The 26,174-nt window shown below is 37.6% G+C and overlaps 1 protein-coding gene across 2 annotated transcripts; it reads left to right on the top strand.

Annotated features, from left to right (window-relative positions):
- lgals3a (lectin, galactoside binding soluble 3a) lies at positions 1-24,638 on the top strand. 2 transcript variants are annotated; one of them, XM_028821436.2, is made up of 6 exons: positions 1-231; positions 8,122-8,154; positions 13,575-14,144; positions 16,967-17,055; positions 22,284-22,440; positions 24,013-24,638. In XM_028821436.2, exons 1-6 carry the CDS (start codon positions 16-18, stop codon positions 24,166-24,168), a joined length of 1,221 nt encoding a protein of 406 aa, XP_028677269.2. In that variant the 5' UTR covers positions 1-15; the 3' UTR covers positions 24,169-24,638. The 2 variants fall into 2 exon arrangements, with proteins under 2 accessions (XP_028677269.2, XP_051775905.1); XM_051919945.1 differs by lacking the exon at positions 1-231 and adding an exon at positions 418-503.
- Positions 24,639-26,174: the final 1,536 nt, after the last annotated feature.

Here is a 26,174-nt window from a genome sequence, read left to right as displayed (position 1 = left end):
TAATTTTGTCTCCAAATGTTATACGGCTGCTGCATCCAGTACGAATTTTACGCAGCTGATAACTTGACGAACGCAGTAAGCGCAGTGCAGCAATCCGGAAGAGGGAACAAGAGTGCCGTGCCAGCGGGTGGAGGTACACTTCCTGCTCTCTCCACTTTTCCCCTCGATTTCTTCTTTAAGTTGACAAGGGCGTTGTGGTTTGAACGTTTTGTTATTAAACGGACATCTCTGGTGAGTTAAAAAAATGATTGTTAGCTTTTTTTATTTTGCTTTTTCAAAGAAATGTTAGACACGAAACTGTGGTGGTTGTGTGTGCGTTGTTTATTCTGTTTAATTATTAAATCATAAATTTAAAGTTTAATATCTCTTGTCCAAAAAAAGGCGTGCCTTGTCAGCTACGTGCCTAAACATGTTCGCGTGACGAGCGAGGGTCATGTTTCAATAAAAACTTTGAAAGCGTTCCAGCACGGTGCTGCGTAGCGAATCAGTTCGGTAACGTTTAGGTAAGCTTAGCCATCATTCTCCAAAGTGCTATATTAATAAATACGAAAGTTCATTGCGAAGGTCCTCAGGTACTTTATGTTCGGGCTAAGCGCTATTTATTTATTTATCTATGTATTCATAATCCGGTAGTCCTTTATATTCGCTAGCGAGTGCCTGTGGGTGTGTGTGTCAGAGTGAGCCCTTGCCGCTATAGTTCGGCGCGGCGCCCCGGCTTGGCTGGGTTTGGTTCCGGCCATACCGTAGCACTGCTCGCGACCCCCAAGCAGGATCAACGACTTTGAAGAGGAAAGCGTGAAAAGGTGGATACTTAGATATTGCAAGTCTCTGTTTTTGTCGTGCTGTGCGTAATCCAGTAAACGGTGGCCTACGTCAAGATAAGTGAATTAAAGATTAAAATCGCTGGTAAAAGTTGCTTTACTTGTATACAGATCGGTTAAAATCAAATGCATACATATTCACAACAAAGTTATTAAAGAACGTGGTTCTTCATTTGGCCCATGTTTTAAACATATATATGTGCATGTGTGTTTTACAATTATTCACTTTTAACTATTTCTGTATTAAGAAAACCTGGCAGATCCCTGTATGTGATAAGTGGCAGCTCGCTTCTGATGGTCAGACATTGCATTTAATGGCAAAACACTAATTAATAATTTTTACAGTTACTTGCTCAATATATATTATTTTGTCCAAGGTAACCTTTTAGAAAACGTGATTTGAGTCAAACTCGAATAACTAAAATTACAGCTTCACTCTCAACAGTAAGACCGGTCATACAGGTCAGGTCAGTGCGCTGACGCACCCAACACACTACAAAACAGCTCGGGATGCTGGTTGGCAAATCCCCCCCCCCCAAAACTGGAAGCACCAGGAGTTTAAAGACTTGGACCTTGGTTGTTTTGCAAATATATCGGGAGCGCTACACACCCCTTTCCAGCAACCTCATGACCCCCATGCTCTTCCAATCTGTCTACTAACTTCATTGGAACAGTCACCAAAGATATGTATTCGCTGCCGAGGCAAGAAAACCTCTTGACAAGGTCGACATTCTCTCCGCAGACAAACACGCTGCCAATGGTAGTGCCCAAGACATCCGTAAAGACCTGGATCTTGGTTTTTGTCCAGGACACTCGCAAGCCCTGACATTCAGACTCCCCACTCAGTTTCTCAGGAGCCCCGATTAGAGCCTCCATTGATTCCGCGAAGATCACAGCATATTCGGCAAAGTAAAAATCAGTGAATCTCTCTTCATCAACAGATACCCCACAACCCTGCCTAGCACTCAGTCCATGCAAGCATTAAACAGAGAATGAGCAAAAACACACCCCTGACGCACCCCAGAATCTTCAAAGACCACAAGCAACAAGAAAATTTGGAATAATTTAAAATTGACATTAAAGTTTGAGAAAACAGTACTGTTATCAACATGTAACATAAAGCAAGGTTAAAAAAAATTGAACTTGCTTCCTCCATTGATTACACAGTCACATGGTGCTATGACTTAAACTGGCACCACTTGCAGCAAAGTTGAAGATAGCCATGGAAGCTGTACAGGATGAAAGGTCTTGAGGCTGTGACACACATCACTACACACTCTTGCTGAAAAGGGGATTCTGTTTAAACAAATTTACATTGGGAATTTAGCAAAAACAAAATTGGGTAGTGACCGAAAGCACTAGACTGTGGATACTAACTGCAGAAATGAGTTTCCTTCACAGAGTGTCAGTGCTTAGCCTTACAGAGGCTGAGGAGTTCAGAGTAGAGCCACTACTACTCCTCCATGTTGAAAGGAGCCAGTTGAGGTGGTTGGAGCATCTAATTAGGATATCTCCTGGGGAGGTGTTTTTGGCACATCCAACCAGAAGGAGACCTCAGAGCAGAATCTGGACTCGATTAAGAGATTTTATCTCTCAGCTGGCCTGGGAACTCCTTGGTATCTCCTTAAGAAAGGAAAAGAAAAGAAAAGAAAAAGGGGGGGGGTCAAGGCCCTACAGCAAGGGTGTTCATGTCCAATCCTGGAAGGCTGCAGATTTTTCTTCCTGATACTTCCTTTAATTGGTGACCAATTTCTTTTGTTAATTGACTTATTTTCCCTTCATTTTAATTGTCTCATTTTTAAGACCCTGTGCTTATTTTATCGTTAAATGGCAGCCAAACAGAAATGAGATGTGAAGTGAGCTAACAGATGACCAGGCAAACTGGGCCTCCACCTCCAACCACATTCACTCCAGCTAGTTTCTTAATTAGAAGTTGATTCCTGTTGTTAATTAAACCTATTATTTAATTCTAGGATCTATCACCGATTTTTTTTTTTTCTAAGAGCACTGTCAAAATATTTTGGTGACCTGAGCAGGTCAGTATTATTGAGACCTTCACCTTTCTTTATTTTCAGATATTGTATAATGGACACAGGTAGCTGGGTATTTCACAAAGCGCACATAGTGAATAAGCCTTGTTTAAATCAAGATGCTGCGCTTATCTGAGCCAGTTTCGGTTACACCAAAGAAGATCTGGGCAAGTTGCACTTGGTAACCAAGGCTAAGTGTCATGTCTTAGCATGGTCCTTACCAGGGTAAAAGTGAACTTAGCCTCGTGGTGTGGGTTCAGAATTCATGATATTCCAGTGTGATGAGAAACAAAACTTTGGAGAAAGGTGGTTTTTTTTTTTTGTAATATTGCAAAATACTCATTTATATTAATCTTGCATGTTCGTTATAAAATGGTGAAACGTTATAACCTAAACTGTCGATTTAAAATGGGCAACACTTAAATTAAGTCATTCATTACAACCTTTTTTGTCAGTGACAGGATTTTCTTTTTGCATATCTAATGTTGCTGCCTTCTTAGTTATACTATTGTTTAAATTAATATGAAATTCGTTGCAAAGTGGTAATGTATTAAAAGCTGTATTGTTTATTGACAAATGACAAGAATTAATGATGTATCACATTTAAATTATTATGCCAATCATCCTATTTCCTTTTTTGTCAATGAAAAAGAAAAGGAAAAGATATAGTAATGATAAAAAAGTAAAAAAAATATACATTCCCTCATGTTAAAATCACTAATTATAATATGTACCAATTCTATGTCAGTAAACCGGTAGCACTGAAGTACTGTAGAGATGTGTAATAGACAAGAAAAAAATGTCCCACTTGAAGACCTTCTAGGATCCACCCCTGGGTGTTTCTAGCCTCGTGTGTTAGAAGTTTTTTACCACCATCACAAAAAAGGATTAGAAAGAACACCCACTGTTATTTATGAAGTCATGATAGTATTTGTATGTGCATTGTAAAATAATGCAGTGTAACATATACTAATAGATTATAAATAATTAAATCCATCCAACCCACTATATCCTAACACCGGGGGTCTGCTGGAGCCAATCTCAGCCAACACAGGGCACAAGGCAGGAAACAAACCCTGGGCAGGGCGCCAGCCCACCGCAGGGTGCACACACACACACACCCCCACCCACACACTAGTGACAATTTAGGATCGTCAATGCACCTAACCTGCATGTCTTTGGACTGTGGGAGGAAACTGGAGCACCCGGAGGAAACCCACACAGACATGGGGAGAACATGCAAACTCCACGCAGGGAGGACCCAGGAAGCGAACCCGGGTCTCATTACTGCAAGGCTGCAGTGCTACCACTGCGCCACCGTGCCGCCCTATTAAATGCATAGACTTTATAAAAGTCTATGTTGTGTTTTTTCCCAAGTAGTAAAATATTAAAAATGTTCTTTGAGGATATGCCAGTAATATAGAAACACTTATAAATTTGTGAAGTCTGGTCTTGTACAGATGTTTGTGGTTCCATTCAATGCCTAAAAACCTTTTGCTTTTTTCAACAACCCTGTGGAATCATTCATGGCATGCCTAATCCTTGAATATTTGATGAATGAGTGAGTTCAAATTGTCTGTAACAAAGAGTTAAAGGACACTTACACCTTGGCTTCTCCTGACAACTATAGAATTGCAAAAACAAACTTTATATGCATTTAGTTTATGCTATACATTGCAAAGTCAACTCGCCACAGCAAACCATTTACATGAATTTGACTTTTTTTTGTGAGTCTGAGTAAAATGTATTTATCCAAAGTCGTATTAGTTCAAGTAGTTATTTAAGCTTCCCAAATGTCATAGGCAAAAATGGACTGTGTAACAGCACCAAAAAGTTAGAGGCTGAATATGTAAAATACAAATCATTCATAGCATCAGTGCTTTTAAAGAACATTGACATGACTGTCCAGTTGTATTGTCCAATCTGACATTCTGAAGAAGAAAAACTAATCAGCAGGAGTAAAAATTTTATATATTGCAATTATTAAAATACTAATGCTTCATGATTTTACATCCCGTAACACTCTATCAGCTATAATTGCAAGTTTGTTGTTAACCTGTGTTACGAAATGTAGTTACACTCAAAATGCACTTAAAAAGTATAGGATTCTTTTATTTATTTATTTTTACATAATTGGTCAGGTTACTTTTGTTAATTGTATTAGTATACACAGATATGTGTGAGGGAAGAAAATGGCACCAAAGTGTGATAAACCTTTTTGTGCATGTAGGATACCTTTCAGTCTTAAAGGGTGCAAAGTATATTTTTTCATCTTAATGAACTCGGCCCAGTTAATTGGACAATTATGGTGAATAGTCTGAATACTTTGGATAATACAGACGTAGATTTATGACTTAGTGTAACTCTTTGCTCTTACCATTTGGCTAAACATGTCAATATGGAAGTTCCTGAGGCACATCATGCCATGACAAAAAGAAACTGCTCACAAACTCTTTAGAAAAGTTGATTACTTCAGTCAGTTTGGAAATTGCTACAGAGTCAGTTCTGACAATCTGAGCTGTGGCTCTACCAAAACACAGTCGGAGACAGCATGTTTGTAACAGTAGTCAGTCTTTCTAGGAGGGGACAATCCTGCCAACAAAAAAAACTTTCAGATCCAACCCATCTATCCATTCATGATATTAATAGGTACAAGAAGCCATTCCTGGCAACATCAGGTGCAAGGCAGGTCTGGCTTCTTGCATATACTCATACTTGAAAACACCAAACTTTTACAGTCGTTAGTTATGTCTGGACAAAATCGAACACTGCATTACACAGTTCAACTTTCATACCTTCAAGTCAAGCCTAGTGATTGTAATGTAATGTGGATGCTTTGCTGCATCAGGACCTGGATTAATTTCTTGATTACTGTATTTTTTTAAATATTTTTTTTACTTATTCCATATTTGAACTCTCTGTTGTTTATTTGAATTTTTAAACCCACTTAATTTTGTTCAAGGCCATAGAGGAAACTGGAGCCTGTCATGGCACCACTGTTTGTAAGGTACGTGACGTGTTCACTGTATGTCCAATTGCACACACTCCCACACTCTTACAGGGACTAATATGGAATCACTAGTTAACCTAACCTGCACACCTTGGGAATGTGAGAGAAACAAATTTATATCGTAAGGAAAGCCCATACAGACTAAAGACCACAGAAAAAACTTCAGATGCAGGATTTAAACCTGGACACTGCATCTGTGAAGTACTGTGTTACTGTCCCATCCTTCTCGATTAAATCTTTTGAATTATTAGAGGGCTCTGCCCCCTGTTCGCTTCACTCGCCAACCCCTGGGCAGGTGCTACGCGCTAGCTACTTCGCAGCTCTGCTGCTCGCATATGGGGAAGTGAATGTACAATTTTAACAGATTATTTTCATGGGAATTGTTACATATGCATAATTGAATTATTTTACATTACAGCAAGTCATTAACCATAGTAAAAAATAGTAAAACGTAATAAATTGAAAGAAAGTTATGTTTCATGTTGCATTAGAGTATTTGTTGCGTTATACGTTTTCGTTCTGTTTTGCTTTGAAATTAACACGCAAATAGTTTTTAAACTTACACATTTACTGTAAAACGTCAGTAAAAACAATATTTGGAATTAACTTTTCGTCAATATCGCATTGAAGTTTGATTCCGTGTTTGGACTTACATTGTGACAGTGCCCGTGAATGAATATTGTTTCTTTCTCTCTAATAAATAAACAGACTTTCTGTAATGTTTGTCCCTGTGATTTGTTAATTGTCATAGCAAAAGTTATTCTAATGGGAAACTGTAAACGTTTTAATACGAATGGTATATCTAGATCTCCTTTGGTGTGTAGTGTTATCCGCGGAAGATGTACCATATTAACTTTTTTGTTGCCTTATAAGTTTTACTTGTCAGAATTGTTTGACCAATTTTGAATACAAGTAATCTTGTCCTATTGCATAGCCCATCACTCATACATAAATTACGCAGTAATATTACGATACATCCTTCTTTCTGCAGTAATTTGGCCAGTGGAAGACCGGACGGTGTTAACAGTTGTAGATATTCTACGGGGTATATTAAGTTGATGTTTTCATCTTCCGCACCATCACCACCACCAACTGTTTCAGCATAGTCTATTGATACCCATTTAACCAATTTGCTGTGTAACCAATCATCAGTTTTCACGTTAATTCGTTTGACTTCATCGTTTCTCGGTGCTAGGATTACCCGTGTACTCATTTCTTTTGTTGATAACCCTTCGGGATGACATTCTTCAATAAGATTTGGACTTACTAAGTCTTCTTTTATTGGGGACTTAAAGTGAGGAAAAGGTAAAAATTTATAAGAGCTGAGAGCGCAGGAACTGTTTCTGACAAAAGCATGGGCCATTAACCTGAATTAGTTAAGAGGAGGGTGGGACTTGAAAAAATCTCTTGGCAATAATCTTGTCTCGTCTCAAGATTTTCTTTTATAATATAGAGATTTCATTGCTTGAGTAAATACATTTCTTATGTCATTTGTAGTACAATACGACATGTTAAATTCTTTCTTGACGGCACAGGAATGTTAAGAGATGTGCATTACATTTCAATTAGCTTTGTTGAGTTAGAGTATAAATGTATTTTGGTCAGCCTGAAATTGAGATGCACTTTACCAATTTTGTCAATGGCTGGAATTGTTTTCTGTACACACAGCCTTTTTTTGTGTTTGTTTTTTCTTATTGTGGATTATTTTCACAATGAAGGGTGTCATTTTTCTTTTGTGAACACTGTTCATTTTATTGGTGAAGCTATAAAGAAAACATCAGGTTTTAAGGGTGGAGAGAAGCTGTTAAGAAGAAATTTAGTTTGTTTTTGAAAGCTGCCCATGGGTGATGGTTTATCAGCCAAGATGTTCATTTGTAATTTGTAGTTAAAATGTGTTAACTGCAATGCTCTGGACTGTGAATGCTTTCAATAGGTAGGATTTGATTAAAACTAGAAAGAGAGTGGAAGGGCATGTTTGTGTTATTGCCAATTCATTGGTATATCCATAGCAACACAGCAAGTTCATAACAAGCAAGTTTCATGTAATAAAGGCTTACCCCAGAATGACTCAACCAGTCATCCTGAAGTGTTTATATATGCAATAATATTCAAAGAAAAGTGTGACTGGTTCCTAATGAAGAGACATCTTGGGTAAATCTGCTTTTTGAAAGGGACATTCTTTGTACTGTTAAATTGTTAACTTTAATGTCTAGTATTGGCACAATTATTTATATATGTGTTTCTTTAATTTTTATTTCAGATTTCACCTCCCTTCATAATGGACGGGTTTTCAGTGAGTATCTAAAATGCATAAATTCTTACGGTATTACATCTTCATCATACATTCTTTGAATGGTGTGAAATAAGCTTTTATATTTGTTGCAACAAGAACAAAAAAGGCATCTCTTGGTTTACATATGTTCAGACATATCTTCTGAAATTTAAATGTATCTGTCCCATGATATGTGGATTTGAAAACCTGCTGGTAGCATTGTCTTGCCCCAGTCACTGAATACTATTCACCCTCATAAATGCACTTTTAAAATTTTTATGTTTGCAAAGTTTTTTTAGAGTTTGCACCCATTGTAATGGTTTATTTTTTCTAAATGGCCAACAGTGTATGAGAGATAACCAAGAAAAACTTTAATGTCCATTTGATTTCAAGAGTAGCAGATGTTAAATTTAAATACATTTTGATAATTTTTTTAAGTTATTAATAATACAGTATACAAAACCTATAATTAAAGTGTACCTTACAATGTACATAATATGTAGTAATGGAAAATAACCATAAAAATTCTTTATAGATATATTGTGTTGCTCAGAGTATTATATGGCCCTGAGTATTGAAAAGACCAGCAGATGTAAAAAGTATAAGTATAATAATTCAAAACTTACACAGACTTTAAAATATATAGCAGGTCTATAATGGTTATAACTGTAAAGCACATTTCACAGATTTAGCAACAGAGAAGAGGAAAAATATTACCTATGATATGACACAAACCCATGTGGTTGTCATGTGAGTTAAATTTTCTAAAGAACAAGCCAGCCAGCTACCCATCCTGTCTTTGGCATTCTAAAAATATACTGGCAAGATTATCCTGAGAAAAGTACATGCCTGTAATAGATGTAACCACTGAACAGCCTTAGATGTATGTTCTCCTATCAGATGTAATGGCATATAACCTGATTTTCGTTAAGGTATGAGACTGTTTTATATCAGGTCAGTTGTAACTCGATGAGCTTCCCTTCAGTGTTACAGCTGGCTGTTATGGTTTCCCCTAACATGATTTCTTTGTTAAAACTCTTAAACTCCCATGAAAAAAATGAAGTTCCATCTTTGGTTACATCCAAAATCAAACAAACCCCCCCCCAAAAAAGAAAAACATATCAATTGAAAAGCCACTAGAGTGTAATAGTTTTCAGCTGGTATGATCCTGGGCGCAGTGGGTAGCGCTGCTGCCTCGCAGTTGGGAGATCTGGGGACCCGGGTTCACTTCCCGGGTCCTCCCTGCGTGGAGTTTGCATGTTCTCCCCGTGTCTGCGTGGGTTTCCTCCGGGCGCTCCGGTTTCCTCCCACAGTCCAAAGACATGCAGGTTAGGTGGATTGGCGATTCTAAATTGGCCCTAGTGTGTGCTTGGTGTGTGGGTGTGTTTGTGTGTGTCCTGCGGTGGGTTGGCACCCTGCCCGGGATTGGTTCCCTGCCTTGTGCCCTGTGTTGGCTGGGATTGGCTCCAGCAGACCCCCGTGACCCTGTGTTCGGATTCAGCGGGTTGGAAAATGGATGGATGGATGGTATGATCCTGGTGAGGTCACTGCAACAATCTCTTCATTGTAATAATAGCTGTGTTTGAATTTTGGCCAACCATGTCAAAAATACAGTCGGAGTAGGTAACTTAAAATTCACTGCAAGAAAGTAACTGTTACACATTTATGTCAGACTCCCACCAATATGTTCAGTATTTTACCCTTGACGTAATCATTGTGACATCATACTAGCAAGAATTTCAACTTGATTTACTGGGAATTAGAGGTCAACACCTCTGTCTTATGATGCCCCAACAACAGCATTTGTAATGGCAAGAAGAAATAAAACACAGCAGCAATACAAACACCTAGGAAAAAGCATGACAGAAAAATAATGAAGAGTACAGTTATGAAGAACTGGATGTTACTCCACATCACAGAAAACAATATCCATTTGCTTAAAAGTATTATTTTCTTATTATGCTAAAGTAATTTCTGTGCAGAAACTGAACTGTTAGTTTTTTTTTTTTTTTTTTTAACTTGACATGGTGCCATAGGTTGGGTTATATGAAAACATGGTAACATTTCCATCGATTTACAATTCCACAAGAGGGCAGCGTACAGCACTGTTGTGTTTCTAACTAACATAATAGTAAGCATTTTTAAGTAGTCAAAAATGTAATCACATTTTTTCTCCAAGCAAGTCACTCCATTACACTTAGAGAGTCACTGCAACTAGACAGACATAATAGGTCTTGGGTGAAACACATCTTGGTATATTATTATTTGTAGAGTGAATAAATAAAAAATTGAATACCAAAAATAAAAGTAATATGTTTTTTTTTATTTCTGAAATTACCCTAAGTTCTTGTCTATAAGCCGCGGCTTATCTAAGGAAAAAAGTTGTGAAAATGAAAAAATAGAATATCGGCTTATACATAAATCCGGCTTAAACAGTAATCCCTCCTCCATCGCGGGGGTTGCGTTCCAGAGCCACCCGCGAAATAAGAAAATCCGCGAAGTAGAAACCATATGTTTATATGGTTATTTTTATATTGTCATGCTTGGGTCACAGATTTGCACAGAAACACAGGAGGTTGTAGAGAGACAGGAACGTTATTCAAACACTGCAAACAAACATTTGTCTCTTTTTCAAAAGTTTAAACTGTGCTCCATGACAAGACAGAGATGACAGTTCCGTCTCACAATTAAAAGAATGCAAACATATCTTCCTCTTCAAAGGAGTGAAGCAAACAAATCAATAGGGCTGTTTGGCTTTTAAGTATGCGAAGCACCGCGGCACAAAGCTGTTGAAGGCGGCAGCTCACACCCCCTCCGTCAGGAGCAGGGAGAGAGAGAGAGACAGAGTTTGTTTTTCAGTCAAAAATCAATACGTGCCCTTCGAGCTTTTAAGTATGCGAAGCACTGTGCAGCATGTCTTTTCAGGAATCAGCTTTACAAAAGATAGCAACGTGAAGATAATCTTTCAGCATTTTCAGACGAGCGTCCGTATCGTCTAGGTGTGCAAACAGCCCCCCTGCTCTATCCCCATACGTCAGGATCACAGATAGTCAGCGCAAGAGAGAGAGAAAGTAAGCTGGGTAGCTTCTCAGCCATCTGCCAATAGTGTCCCTTGTATGAAATCAACTGGGCAAACCAACTGAGGAAGCATGTACCAGAAATTAAAAGACCCATTGTCCGCAGAAATCCGCGAACCAGCAAAAAATCCGCGATATATATTTAAATATGCTTACATATAAAATCACAATTTAAATGACTGCTACGCGCGCGTGTTGACTCGGCGACGCCCAGAGCAGAAAGAACGCGCTCCAACCGCGCCATGCGGGGAGTGAGAGAGACGCCAATATCTCACACTCTCTCCCCCCTTAAAGAAATTAAATGGGTGCGAGTGAGACCACTGACCTCCCTCCCTTCTATTAGTTATAGGTTATAGTACGTTCGGCTTATCCATGAGTCCGGCTTATCTATGATACGATTTTATTTTAAAAATTCGTATGATTTTTGGTCTCCGGCTTATACATGAGTCCGGCTTATAGACAAGAACCTAGGGTAATACATTATTTGTTAGTTCTTTTCTTTGGCTATTAGTCTGGTTTTTAAATTGGTTTGTGTGAGTTTAGGCAACACAGTATCACAGAGGTTAGAAGTTCTGCTTTACAGATCCAGGAAGCTGAATTTGATTCCCAGAACAGACTCTGTGGAAGTTGCATATTCTGCTAATTTCCGCATTGGATTTTCTTTCCATATTCCTAACACACTTGTGTTAGATTGGTATTGTAATTGGCCTGGTGTGAGTAGCCCTTCTATGAACTGTTGTTCTGTGAGGAGTCTTGCTGCTGATGCTGTGGGGATAATCTCTGACCCTGAAAAGAAATCTGTAAGCTCAGGAAAAGGACGGATTGACTTGAATTTATAAGCAAAGTGGAAATGTATTTTTCAGCAGGTAGCATGCTCAAACCTGCTTATTCAGTTTAGAGTTGCAGGGGCCATATCCTATCATGACAGCAATGGGCACAAGGCAGAAACCAGATCTGGACAGGGTGCCAGCCCATTGTAGGGCAGGCAGGCAGGCGGGCTCGCTCGCTCACTCACTCACTCACACACACTTACATGGAGTCAATTTATAGTCACCAATTAATCTGATGGTGTGACTGGAAAATCTGAGTACTCTGAGGTACTGTATTCAAATTGATTTATCATGACGTTTCTGGATAAGTGAGCTGCAATTCTTACTACAGTAATCCCTCGCTATATCGCGCTTCGACTTTCGCGGCTTCACTCTATCGCGGATTTTATATGTAAGCATATTTAAATATATATCGCAGATTTTTTGCTGGTTTGCAGATTTGTGCGGACAATGGGTCTTTTAATTTCTGGTACACGCTTCCTCAGTTGGTTTGTCCAGTTGATTTCATACAAGGGACACTATTGGCAGATGCCTGAGAAGCTACCCAACCACAGCGCGTATTATGTATTAAATAAAACTCCTCAAATATATTGTGAGCACGGGGGCTGTTCACACCCCTAGAGGACACGGCCGCTCCTCAAAAAACTCTGAAAGATTACCTTCACAGTGCTCCCTTCTTTGCTGGGCTTACATGTGGCTGCTTTGCAAGCGATATGCTTCCCGCATGGTGCTTCGCATACTTAAAAGATCAAACAGCACACATTGATTTTTGATTGTTTGCTTTCCTCTCTCTCTCTCTCTCTCTCTCTGACGGAGGGGGTGTGAGCAGAGGGGCTGTTCGCATACTGGTATAGAGGATACGGAAGCTCCTCTAAAAAATGCTGAAAAATGCTTGCTCCCTTCCTCGCAGCTACTTTGTCCGGCCGGTGCTTCGCATACTTAAAAGCCAAACAGCCCTATTGATTTTTGACTGTTTGCTTTTCTCTCTCTCTCTCTCTGACGCACACTCCTTTGAAGAGGAAGATATGTTTGCATTCTTTTAATTGTGAGACGGAACTGTCATCTCTGTCTTGTCATGGAGCACAGTTTAAACTTTTGAAAAAGAGACAAATGTTTGTTTGCAGTGTTTGAATAAAGTTCCTGTCTCTCTACAACCTCCTGTGTTTCTGTGCAAATCTGTGACCCAAGCATGACAATATAAAAATAACCATATAAACATATGGTTTGTACTTCGCGGATTTTCTTATTTCGCGGGGGGGTCTGGAACGCAACCCCCGTGATAGAGGAGAGATTACTGTATTTAGAAACCTCCGTAATATTCACTGTATTTGTATATAGTTAATATGTGCAGATTGTGGCCATTAATGCCATAAGTGTCTATACTAAACCTTTGTATGTTGACCTATTTGTGTTGACTTGTTTTATTGCACTGTTTAGTTTTTTTTTATAGCTTTCTAATATTTTCATTTGATTCAAAACATTTAACCATTGCTACAAGCTCTGTATTTGTTTTATTTTGTTCTTTCTTTTCTAGCTGGAAGATGCTTTACCTGCAGATTCAAAGGGCAAAGCTTCAAGTGTGAGCAACACCAAGCCAACAGCGGATGCCAATTTTGGGATGCCTACTTCGAACCCTTGGAGTAACACACCTGGTGCCCCACAACACCCTCACCCCTCTGGTCCAGCATTCACAGGTCAACCTTCTGCTCCGGGTCAGTTTCCAGGTGCCCCTGGAGGACAAGGACCTTATGCTCCAGGTGGTCCTGCTGCACATCCTGGCTCTTTACCCTACTCTAACCCTAATATGCCTTTCCTGCCTCCCACTGGACAGCCAGATGCAGGCCCATTTGGGCCTTCTGCACCTGGAGGATTTCCTTTTTCCTCTGGCCCCTACGCTAGCTTTCCTGGGACTGCCTTTCCTAGTGGTCCTTTTGGCCCTCCTTCTTCTGGCAGTTGGGGCATGCAACCTTCACCAAATCTCCCCTGTCCTCCAGGCCCAGCTGTTGGACCCTGGGGACCATTGCCAACACCCTCAGGTCCCAATCCACCTACTGGAGGTGCCAGTGGACCTGCTGCTCCTCCAGTTGGACCTAGTGGTTCTCTGGTGAGTTTTGCTTATATTATGGTTTAATTGAAAAAAGGACTATCGAGAAATAAATTATTGCTACTTTTATGTTTTGTATTTAAAAAAAATGTGTAGCTAATGTGACTTTTGCAGCCCAAATGTACATTTGATAGTTTTTGTTGTACAAAGTATTATTTATGAACACATTTACCTATCAGATGGATATTTTGCTCTCAACGACTAAATATTTGAGTATGTACTTGTAATTATTATTAGTAGACTAATTTTTGACTACTCTAAACAGCAGTTATCTCAGATAGTGCACTATATTAAAAATAAGCAACATGAAATGCTAAATATAAGAATTATATACACATAAAATACGTTATATACAATAGCTTGCAAAGGTTTTCAGATCCTTGACCAATTATCAGTTTCATAGCCTGAATAATGATCCCATGATAGTGTGGTTTTATCCTGAAAACATGCCACAGCTGTAGGAAGTTATGCAGCAACTATATCCATGTCAGGCAGTTGTGTTTTCCAGGTCAAAATGTCATACTGTTCATATATAAGTTTTGTAGTTTTTGTGTGAATAAAGAGGCAAAATTTCCAAGTTAGTTATGCAGAACATCACAATGTTGTCAAATACATGTAATTGGTTTGCTTACATAAAACACCAGCTTATGTGGCTTAAGCAACTAGCTTGATCATTTCGCATATGTGTATTTTAGTTTTTTCAAAAGTGTCAATACTGAACAGATTTTAACAAATTTACAGCACCATTTTGATCTTATTTTTAGAAGAAACAGATGCTTGCCCTAAGTACATGTATTTTAGTGTACTAAGCCCAGAGTTGACTCACATGTCCCAAATTCAAACTCAAACTGTAATTGAAGAAATCTTGTGAACCTGATACAGTATATTGCCACATGTCATCATCTATTAGAAAATTCTAACTTTCACTAAACAAACCAAGTAGAATATTCTTCCATTACAAAATACACCACTTTTTTCTTTTTTAATAAAATATTATATTCCTAAAACAAACATCAGTGTAACCCCAAATACAAAGAATATTTAGGCTACTGTTACTCAACACATCCCCTACACCAGTTAAATAATACCCGTCCTTCAACTCAAGAGGGAATATTTCAAGAGTTGGAAGTGGCTAAGCAGAAGAAGAAAAATTCTCTTCACATGGAAAATATATTCATTTATGGGCAGCAAAGACTCCGCTTTGCTTGTACCTTAAAGATGTACTGTTGCTTGGACAAATTTTGCATTGTACATTCAGTGACCACATATGTGCAGTTTCACATGTAAACAATTGCCCTGATGAACAAATGAAGTAGGAAACGATATTTTAAGTAGAGCTAAAGATAAAAATTCTCGGGTTGCTTTCTGGTATCGAACGTTTTGATTCATTTTTGTTCATTTAGTCCTAACTGTGAATATTTCAATAAATGTAATTATGGGTTGGACTTGATGCCACATACGAGTATTTCAGCAGTCTGGTTGAACAGAGACTAAGAGACAGGTTCTTGGGTTTTATTTATGGCTTTTTTTTTGTCCATTAACTAGAAATTACTGTTACAGTATGACCAAGGAGTGATATTGTACTCCACTACTACATAAACTGGTGGCTGACTGTTCAATCTGTAATCTTATAAATTTTAAATAAGTGTATCTGATGTTAGCAGCTGTACCTGCCAGTTTATCTTGGTCAGTTTAGCTTTTGCTTTGAATACAAGTCAGAACATGATGAGACCTTTTGTGTACCATTTAATGCTGTAAGTCCATGCAGACCTGTGAACCTGCAGTTCTGTTTTCTATCCATATTCTAGTTTGAATGATTTTAAGAGACATTAGGTATTATAAATAAATGGTAAATAATCTGTTACATTTTTGGAGAACATCTGATTCATGTAACCTGTTACATAAAAGAGTTGCAGTTATGTCACATTTATCAGTTGGCCAGATTTAACCAATTAAAATATAAAGTAACAGTAATGGTAATAGTTTCATTGATAGGAGAAAGAATCTTCCCTTGAATATCAACACAGAGTAATAATTAGATCTACCTTATAATTTGGATAATGTTTTGGAAAAGAAACGACAGATGTAAGATCATCTGTCATTTTAGGAAAGACACATTATCATTAAAAATAAATATGGGTCTACCTTATCACCCTGTAGTTTTGTGAAGAAACATGAGATGTGAACTAATCGAATAGTGTCTGCATCTCTTAAGTCAAAATTTGGGTCTATATCGAAGGAGTGACATAAATACCATATTAAAGGAGTGACATAAAGATTGAAAGACAAATTATGATTCAAATTTTATTTCAATAATTTGTTTTCTTGCTTCAACAGAGAGCAGGAACACAACTGAAAGTACGCTTGCCAAAAAAATCATTGTCGCCTCACCTACCACTTGGATGGTTGGTTGGATGGTTGTTACTCCTTTGAAATTTATATCTGAGGTTTCACTCCTTTGTTATGTCACTCCTATGACATGTCACTCCTTTGAATATGACTGCAAAATTCATTATGTCAGTAGAGTTAATTATTGTCATTACCCAGAAAAATTTCATTTTCTATCTAACAGAAAAAAAACTGACCAAAGAACTTACTAAGAGCAGACATTTTACTGTAAATACAGCATCTGTGTATGTTGATGTTAGATGAGTTGAGAGTAGAAAACTTTTGACTTAATGATGCTTATTGCTAAAAGCCTAATTATTTTTAATAAAGTGTTTCTTGAGCTTCCATTATAACAACAAATTAAACAAAATTTTAAATTTTCCTAAGTCACATAAGATTTTATATTAATGACAAGTCTGTGTTTAAATTTACAGCCAGTTCCCTTTGAGTTTCCCCTGCAGGCTGGAGTGATGCCAAGATTGCTAATCACCATTATGGGAGAATTCAAGAAGAATGGTGAAAGGTACAGTAGTTTTTAGGTTTTTCTTTTAAGTCACTATGTCATTACGTGCATGTTATTATTTGTGCAGATTAGATAGATAGATAGATACTTTTTTAATCCCAAGGGGAAATTCACAGTCCACGTTGTAAAAGTAAGTGTGTCCAGGGAACGAATCCACATAAAATAAAGTGATAGGAGTGATCGATAAAAAAGTGAAAAATAAAAGTAGAAAAATAAAGTCGTACACAGAGCTGCTGAAAAGGCTGCCACTCTTGGCGGCGCCTGAGCCATAGTCTAGTTGACTATTAACATAATATGTTCTTGAGTTTTTAAAATTCTAAATGAAATTTACCAGGGCTGTGGAGTCGGAGTCGGAGACAATTTTGGGTACCTGGAGTCGGAGTCGGCAAAAATGTACCGACTCCTAATAAATTTAAATTGTAATGGAAAAAAAAATACAGCAAGTTCAAATGTCCCATTTCACAAACAATAGTCATAATTAAGTACTTCTCTGATGTAAGAATAAAGCCCAGGGCATAGTTGTGTTACTACTAGTGTGAAGTTCAGATGAGCTATTATACAACCTGACATTCACATATTGTAATCTGGATTATGGTACATTACAAAAGTGTTTTCATTTAATTTCAGATATAATGTGTTTAACAAGTTCATTTGAGTGAAAACAAGTGTAATGATGTAGGTGTAGGTGTGTGCTATGGCTTGATGTGTGCTCAGGGGTTCTTGTCTTTTGTTTAAACTGGCCAATACGGTACAGAGTCAGCTTCCTAGCCAGTAGTTAAATGACGTGTATGTTGCCTTCCTTTAATCAACATGGAAAATGCATTAGCATATTAAATACAGAGGAGTCGGAGTCAGAAGTACCGGAAACTAAGGAGTCGGAGTCGAAGGATTTATCTACTGACTCCACATCCCAGAAATTTACTATAAAATGTTACGTGCTATAAAATTAATAATGACTGGTCATGATCTGTTTTAAGGTTCTCATTTGCATTAGTCTTAAGCTTATCAACTAACAGTGAGTTACATCTTCATTTAATACCTAAGTTTTAAAGCCCTTCCACACACTTCTTACATTAGCATAAATTTATTTCACTGACACGTTTACTTGATTTGGCTGATTAATCACAATGCTAGAGCTGTTGATGTTTCTCAATTTGGGGTAATGGCATGTTGAATGACTTCCTCCGGGTCATGCAATGTTGAGTGGTGGGCTTTGGGAATCTTGTGTTTGATGGTCCAGTGTTCTCCCCACAGTATTGATTCACAACTTTATCAAGTGAGCTGAAGAACAAAGGTCATCTCCATTTTAAGCCACACACATTACAAAGCTGTGATGCATTTTCCACTTATTGGGGTGTATAGTTTGCATATTAAGAACTGAGCCTAAGTAGACTTAAAAAAAAAAAAAAAAAAATACCTGATAGAGAGTTATAATCTATCTTGAAGTCTCCCTGTGTGACGCTGATGGTGTTTGTATTATGGGTTTGTTTTACTTGGTGGTAGTGGCTATTATATGTATAAAACAGGAAAATATACAAGGTGAAATAACTTCTATCTAGGTTCATTTGAAAGGGTAAATTAATCGGTAATTGAGGATGCCAGAATGTTTCCCTGTTTTAAGACGGATGACTTTGAAAATTCAGCAATGCCCAATAAACGTCCTTGAAGAACAAGTGTACCAAATTTCTTGTAAAAAGATCCACCTGGAGCCTAGTTGTTTTATGCAGACAGGTACAATGACAGACTGATAGACGTACAGACAGAAACACTTGACCATGACAACAGATGTTTTCTCATTTTATGTAAATGCACCCAAATATATTAAATAAAAGACAGCAGTTTGGCATGGGAAAACATTATACCATAGGAATAAAGAATGTATCCATTTTAACTGAAATGCTTATTAAGACTTGCATACAGTCTTGACATCATTTCTGCACTAGCATCAAACTGATTTGTAGAATTTACTTTGCTAGTGCCGTGATACTTTTTGTAGTATCATTATGCCCAAAGGGTTTTTGGATTTAAATTAATGTGTTAGATATTTGTGTTTCTTCTGTGCATATTAGATCATATTATAGTTCCGTGAAACAGTATTTGCCCCCTCCCTGATTTCTTCTATTTTTGATTATTCATAACACTTCATTGTTTAATTGTTTCTGATCTCCATACAAATTTAATGTAACACAAAAGACAACCTGAATATACACAGTAGACAGTTTTTGTAACTGATCATGTGATTTATCGAAGGAGAAAGGTTTACCAACACCTATACCACCCATGAGAAAAATTAATTGTCCCCTTAGTGACTTAATTTAACCAATGAACCAAATCTAAATAATAACAGGCTAAATTAGACGAGACACGCCCAAACCTGATTGTTGCCAGCTCCATTGAATCTAAACACAACTTAAGTAGAACCTTCCCAGCAATGTGAAGTTGGCTAAACAGTCTCAACAAGCAGCACACCATGCCTTGATCAAAACAAATTCCAGGAGACCTGTGAAAGAAATATATCAGTTGGAAAATGGTTACAAAGCAAACTCTAAAACCCAGAGACCCCAGTGAACCACCATGAGAGCCATCATCTCTAAATAAAGAAAACTTGGAACAGTGGTAATCCATGAGAGAGCTGCAAGGTGAAAAACATGACTTCACAAGGGGAACACAAAGGCTCATCTAATATCCCCTCTGCCTGAAAAAAAAAAAAAAAAAACGGGGATTAAGCCTCCCCCCTCCCACCTCCAAAATGTTTGGGGTAATGTTCTGTGGGACTTTTTGGAAGACATGGGTCCTGATCTGGCATAAAGCTGACACATCCTTACACAATAAGAACTTCATGTCCACAATCAAATATAGTGGTGATAATGTGATGGTGTGAGGATGCTTTGCTACTTCAGGGGCTGGGTGATTTGCCATAATTGAGGGAAGCATGAATTCAGCTCTCAACAAGAAAGTGCTAAAGGAGAATGTCTGGTCATCAGTTTGTGATCTGAAGCCCAAGCACAACTGGGTCATACAGCAGAACAACAATCAGAAGCATAAGAGCAAGTCCACCTCTGAATGCCAAAGAAAGAAATAATAAAACTAAGGTTTTGGAGTGGCCTAGTCAAAGGTTTGACTTGAACTCCATTGAGATGTTGGGGTGGAACCTTTAATGGGCAGCTCAAAGTCAAATTTTCCATTGTATCTGAATTTAAAACAATTATGTAGAGAAGAGCAGGCCAAAATTTCTCCAACGCGATGCCAAAGAATGATCTCTTGTTACTGGAAGTGTTTGATGGCTGTGCTACCTTTAGCAGCAACAACTGCAAAGTTTTACTTTTAGGAGTATGTGAAATAGGTTTGGTGAACTTTTTTCCTTCAATAAATCAAATGATCATTTTAAAAACTATTTGTTGTGTTTACTCAGGTTTTCTTTTGTATTATACTAAATTTGTTTGGAGAGCAGAAACAAGAGCTACAGTTAGGTCCATAAATATTTGGACAGAGACAACTTTTTTCTCATTTTGGTTCTGTACATTACCACAATGAATTTTAAATGAAACAACTCAGATGCAGTTGAAGTGCAGACTTTCAGCTTTAATTCAGTGGGGTGAACAAAACGATTGCATAAAAATGTGAGGCAACTAAAGCATTTTTTTAACACAATCCCTTCATTTCAGGGGCTCAAAAGTAATTGGACAATTGACTCAAAGGCTATTTCATGGGCAGGTGTGGGCAAGTCCATCGTTATATCATTATCAATTAAGCAGATAAAAGGCCTGGAGTTGATTTGAGGTGTGGTGCTTGCATGTGGAAGATTTTGCTGTGAACAGACAACATGCAGTCAAAGGAGCTCTCCATGCAGGTGAAAGAAGCCATCCTTAAGCTGTGAAAACAGAAAAAATCCATCCAAGAAAATGCTACAATATTACGAGTGGCAAAATCTACAGTTTGGTACATCCTGAGAAAGAAAGCAAGCACTGGGGAACGTCCACGGAAGACAACAGTGGTGGATGATCGCAGAATCATTTCCATGGTGAAGAGAAACCCCGTCACAACAGCCAACCAAGTGAACAACACTCTCCAGGGGGTAGGCGTATCGATATCCAAGTCTACCATAAAGAGAAGACTGCATGAAAGTAAATACAGAGGGTGCACTGCAAGGTGCAAGCCACTCATAAGCCTCAAGAATAGAAAGGCTAGATTGGACTTTGCTAAAGAACATCTAAAAAAGCCAGCACAGTTCTGGAAAAACATTCTCTGGACAGATGAAACCAAGATCAACCTCTACCAGAATGATGGCAAGAAAAAAGTATGGAGAAGGCGTGGAACAGCTCATTATCCAAAGCATACCACATCATCTGTAAAACACGGTGGAGGCAGTGTGATGGCTTGGGCGTGCATGGCTGCCAGTGGCACTGGAACACTAGTGTTTATTGATGATGTGACACAGGACAGAAGCAGCCGAATGAATTCTGAGGTGTTCAGAGACATACTGTCTGCTCAAATCTAGCTAAATGCAGTCAAATTGATTGGGCGGCGTTTCATGATACAGATGGACAGTGACCCAAAACATACAGCCAAAGCAAAAGAAGTGGAAAATTCTTGAATGGCCAAGTCAGTCACCTGAACTTAACCCAATTGAGCATGCATTTCACTTGTTGAAGACTAAACTTCAGACAGGCCCACAAACAAACAGCAACTGAAAGCCGCTGCAGTAAAGGCCTGGCAGAGCATTAAAAAGGAGGAAACCCAGCATCTGGTGATGTCCAGGAGTTCAATTCTTCAGGCTATCATTGCCAGCAAAGGGTTTTCAACCAAGTATTAGAAATGAACATTTTATTTCCAGTTATTTAATTTGTCCAATTACTTTTGAGCCACTGAAATGAAGAGATTGTGTTAAAAAAATTCTTTAGTTGCCTCACATTTTTATGCAATCGTTTTGTTCACCCCACTGAATTAAAGCTGAAAGTCTGCACTTCAACTGCATCTGAGTTGTTTCATTTAAAATTCATTGTGGTAATGTACAGAACCAAAATGAGAAAAAAGTTGTCTCTGTCCAAATATTTATGGACCTAACTGTATGAATATGCAAAAATTGAACTCAAGAAGAGGGCAAATACTTTATTTACAGCACTGTATGTACTTGCATGTCATTAGGAAAACCAAATAATGGCTAGTAAATGTTTTCAGGTCTAAGGCACATCTTTAACAGTTTAATAACTGTTTTTTTTTACCTCCAGATTTCAATTTGACTTTACAAAGGGCCCAGATGTAGTTTTCCACTTTAATCCTCGAATCAGAGAACGAGCAGTGGTCAGAAATGCATACCTAAATGGAAAATGGGGTCCAGAAGAAAGGCAAGGAGGTTTCCCATTTGAACAAGGAAAAAAATTTGAGGTACAGTAAAAATAATAAACTTTTTATCTTTCACAGAGATAACATATTTTAAGTTTTTTCCTTTCTGTTTCTGAAAGGACACCTTAATAGGAATAACAATACATTAGAGGCTGACATTTTTAGCATTTTGTTTTATCTGGCTAGTTCCTGTGTTAATGTGCTTGTACATCACTCCTTAGTAGGTATGTATGTATATACAGTATGTATATACTGGATTGTATGTGAAACAACTTTAAGCAAACAAATCCTTATCTATACCTGGAGACAACAGAGGCAACTTCATATATTGGAGATAGTTAAGACAATAGTTTTGGGTTTCATTAAAAAAGAAAAAGTCTGAATGAGCCATTTGTTTCCCAAGTTTGGTATCAACAAAAAGCAGTCCTTGTCATGGTGCTCAGAACATTGTAACAGTTAGCGGTTTACTTCATATACGTATGTCCCTTCAGCACTGCTGCATAACAAGTGAAGCAGAGTTTACTCTGGCAAAGATATCATGCATTGTACAGTGGTAATTTAATAACAAAAATCAATATATTTCAGTCCACATCCACAGTATACCATGAGTTGGCACATTTTTTTCTTTGAGTAGTCAGCAGTGTTGGCAAGAGTAGGATTGCAATACACACACAGCCTCTTTAGTCGTATTCAGATTTGATTCTTCACCAGTTGACCTATAAAAAACACATTTAACATGGCATAAAATGATCTAACTCACATAATACAGTTCAGGGCCAGAGGGCATTTTAGCAGCACTGTGCACAAGGCATAACACTGCCCTAATCAAGCGACCAGTGATTTGCAGGCTCACTTGTGTAAACACACATTTGCACTGGGCTAATTTAGAGTCGCCAGTTAACACAAGAAGCACATACAAATGTTGTTAGTGTTGCACCGTTTTTGTTTGGTATTTGGTATGCTATATTAATCCCTGGAACTGTGCCTGGTGATTGAAGATTAACTGTTTTAGAAAATTGAATGTACTAGCCTGGGCATAGGGGATGATTTCATAAACAAGGTACTAACTGGCAGCAATATTTTTGAGATAACTGAAATCTAAAGTACAGGAGTACAGTGCAAGAACAAGTACAGCAAATATGGTATATTTAACAAAAAACTTAATTTATAGGGACAAAATCCCCATTTTGAGATTTGTTGTAACTTAAATCCTTCAGCTTCCCCTGATCAGTATATAAATGTCACTAATATATAATAAGTGGCCTTGTGTTTGTGGTTTTTACCTTAAGTTGGATAAGGTAAAATAATTCAAAGAATAAAAAATATCACAAGAGCTATTACTCCAGGAGTGTATTAGAAGCATATAAATAATCAACCTGATTTCTCCTTTCCTCATAAATTGTAACAATGGACAACTTTATAATCATAGCTGCTCAAATTACTTTAAGAGAACTATTTTTGTGACATTGTCCTTAGAGTGAAAATTTATAGCAGCTAAGACCAAAGCTCACAGTGAAAATATACTTTTACTGAGTTGTATGCTTGTTTTTCCTAATCAGCCTCAAAGATCACCAGACTACAGTAAAGCCTCTTTTTCTTTTCCTTTCTCCTCAGGTTAAAATTCTGTGTGAAGCCGACATGTTCAAAGTTGCAGTGAATGGTGTTCATCTACTGGAGTACAGGCATCGTTTCAAGAACCTGAAAGAAATCACACTGTTGCGTGTCTCTGGAGATGTGACACTATCGAGTGTAATTCCTACAATGGTTTAACTGATGCAGAACTTATGCTGCAGATGAATTTCTCTTTTGCAGAATGCCAAAGTAATTTTCTTTCCTTGTACCACATTACATTCTACAAGGATTGTGCAAGTCACAGGGAAAAGCCTGCTAAACTAGGTTGTAGGAATAAGGTTTTTTGTTTTGTTTTTTTTCACACTGAATATTTAATTACAGTATAGAACATACATTACTGAATATGCTACACAATGAAATTATTTGGTATGCAAAAATTCTTGCCAATAAATGGAAATAAGAGTTTGCAGTTACCCCTTTTGCTTGATTTTTTTTTTTTTTTTGGCTTGTTACTTTTGGCAGCCTTAATGACACAAGCTTAGATTGGGTCTTTGGATATAAAATCCTTATGATTATTTCATTTACATTGTTGTTGCTATGAGGTAGAAGTTCTTTAAAATTACTAGACTTTAAATACCATGGTTGGTAAGCATGCTACAACATAAAAATATTAATCTTCCCCAGCATTCACATTTGTCAGTTGAAAGGTATTGTCTATTGTCCTAAATGTCCACATCAACAGATTAGTTCATGTGAATCTCAAGTCACTACATTGGCCTGAAGATTCAGGTAAAGTATTATCAATGTGGCAGTATAAAATTTGATACTTTCATTACATTTTCTTAATGATAGAAGCCAAGGAACAGAACACTAAGTTTATACTGAAATAGAATCTATTTTGTGTCTTAAAACCCCAACATACAGTACAATGCATACATAAAGCAGTCATCAATTGGACTTTTTGAATTTTATTATTTTGTATACAAAGATTCTATTTTTAAACATGTTACTTTAAAGCATCCTTATCCTTACAATGACATATATTCTGGTGGCTACAGCACACGTTTTGTTGGTAGAGATTGTGAATCACTGATTCAGCCCGTCCAACTTGACGAAGCTTGAGCAAATCCGCAAAGAAAAATGGGAGAAATCTCCTAAATGAAAATGTCCAAATCTTACGCACATAGACTCAAAGCTTCTAACATGGTAGTTCTGCCAAAAGAAATTTAGAATGTTCTTTTCGTATTTCGACAATAGACTCAAGTAACAAATACCGTGTATTCATACTGTACATTTATATTTATATTACACAATGAAGTATTTTCTCAAAAAATATATAAATGGTAAGTAAGTAAAACTTTTAGTTTTCTACAGGAGGGTGCATATTCTCAGGAACTTGCAAAATTTGCTATGTTCTCTGTCCTCTTATTATCTAGAAGTATGTACCTCACTTGTACAAAAAGTGGAATGGGTGAAATGCAGTATGTTGAAAGCTCAGCTGAGATTTAAGATTCCTACAGTAAATGCTTCATAGTTTATTGATCTGTGTGTCCTTTCCACCAGTTTGAAGAGAATGATAATTGGAGATTGTGAATACAAAGATGACACTTTATTTTGACTTTCTAATATTTACAAATGATAGAGTATGTATTAAATATTTTAGGCTCAATTATATTTTTATGCTATCAAAAAGAATATTAAATAAACAACTTACGTGCCTACAGTAAATACTATGTACTTCATTTTTTCTGTTTAATCTAGAATTGAGTCACAAATTGCTTCTTTGCATTAATATTTTACTTTTTTTTTTACCTGCTTAGAGAATATATTAAAACTCAGATTTTACCAATGAGTTTACCCAGCACCATACTGTTTTAAGGTGAAAAACCTAAAATTGGTTCAACCAGTTTAGATTTGCAGGGGGCCAAGGACTAATGGGGTTGTTAGTGAAACACATTGAGCACACATTGATCATTGGGCATAATGTAGAAAACAGCCATGGATGCAATTCCAGCTCATCTCAAGTCATTCTCCTGCATAAATACTGAGACAGTTTGGAATTGTGGAAGGAGAAAACACAGACATGGGAAGAAAGTGCAAACTACATACAGAGGACAACCAGATGTGGGATCTGGACCCAGGACGTGGTGCGTGTTGGTTAGTGGCCATGAAGTAAGAACGCACTATACTCTAGACATAAGGCA

The sequence above is a fragment of the Erpetoichthys calabaricus genome, chromosome 16 (assembly GCF_900747795.2).
Source record: "Erpetoichthys calabaricus chromosome 16, fErpCal1.3, whole genome shotgun sequence".
Lineage (NCBI taxonomy): Eukaryota > Metazoa > Chordata > Cladistia > Polypteriformes > Polypteridae > Erpetoichthys > Erpetoichthys calabaricus.
The sequence above is the reverse complement of the archived record's forward strand: the minus strand, read 5'-3'. Positions and strand labels throughout refer to the sequence as shown.

Coding starts and splice junctions, on each gene's coding strand:
- lgals3a (XM_028821436.2), top strand. CDS start 16: ATGTTATACGGCTGCTGCATCCAGTACGAATTTTACGCAGCTGATAAC. Junction 232..8,121: donor TTATTAAACGGACATCTCTG/GTGAGTTAAAAA, acceptor TTTTTATTTCAG/ATTTCACCTCCCTTCATAAT. Junction 8,155..13,574: donor TCATAATGGACGGGTTTTCA/GTGAGTATCTAA, acceptor TTTCTTTTCTAG/CTGGAAGATGCTTTACCTGC.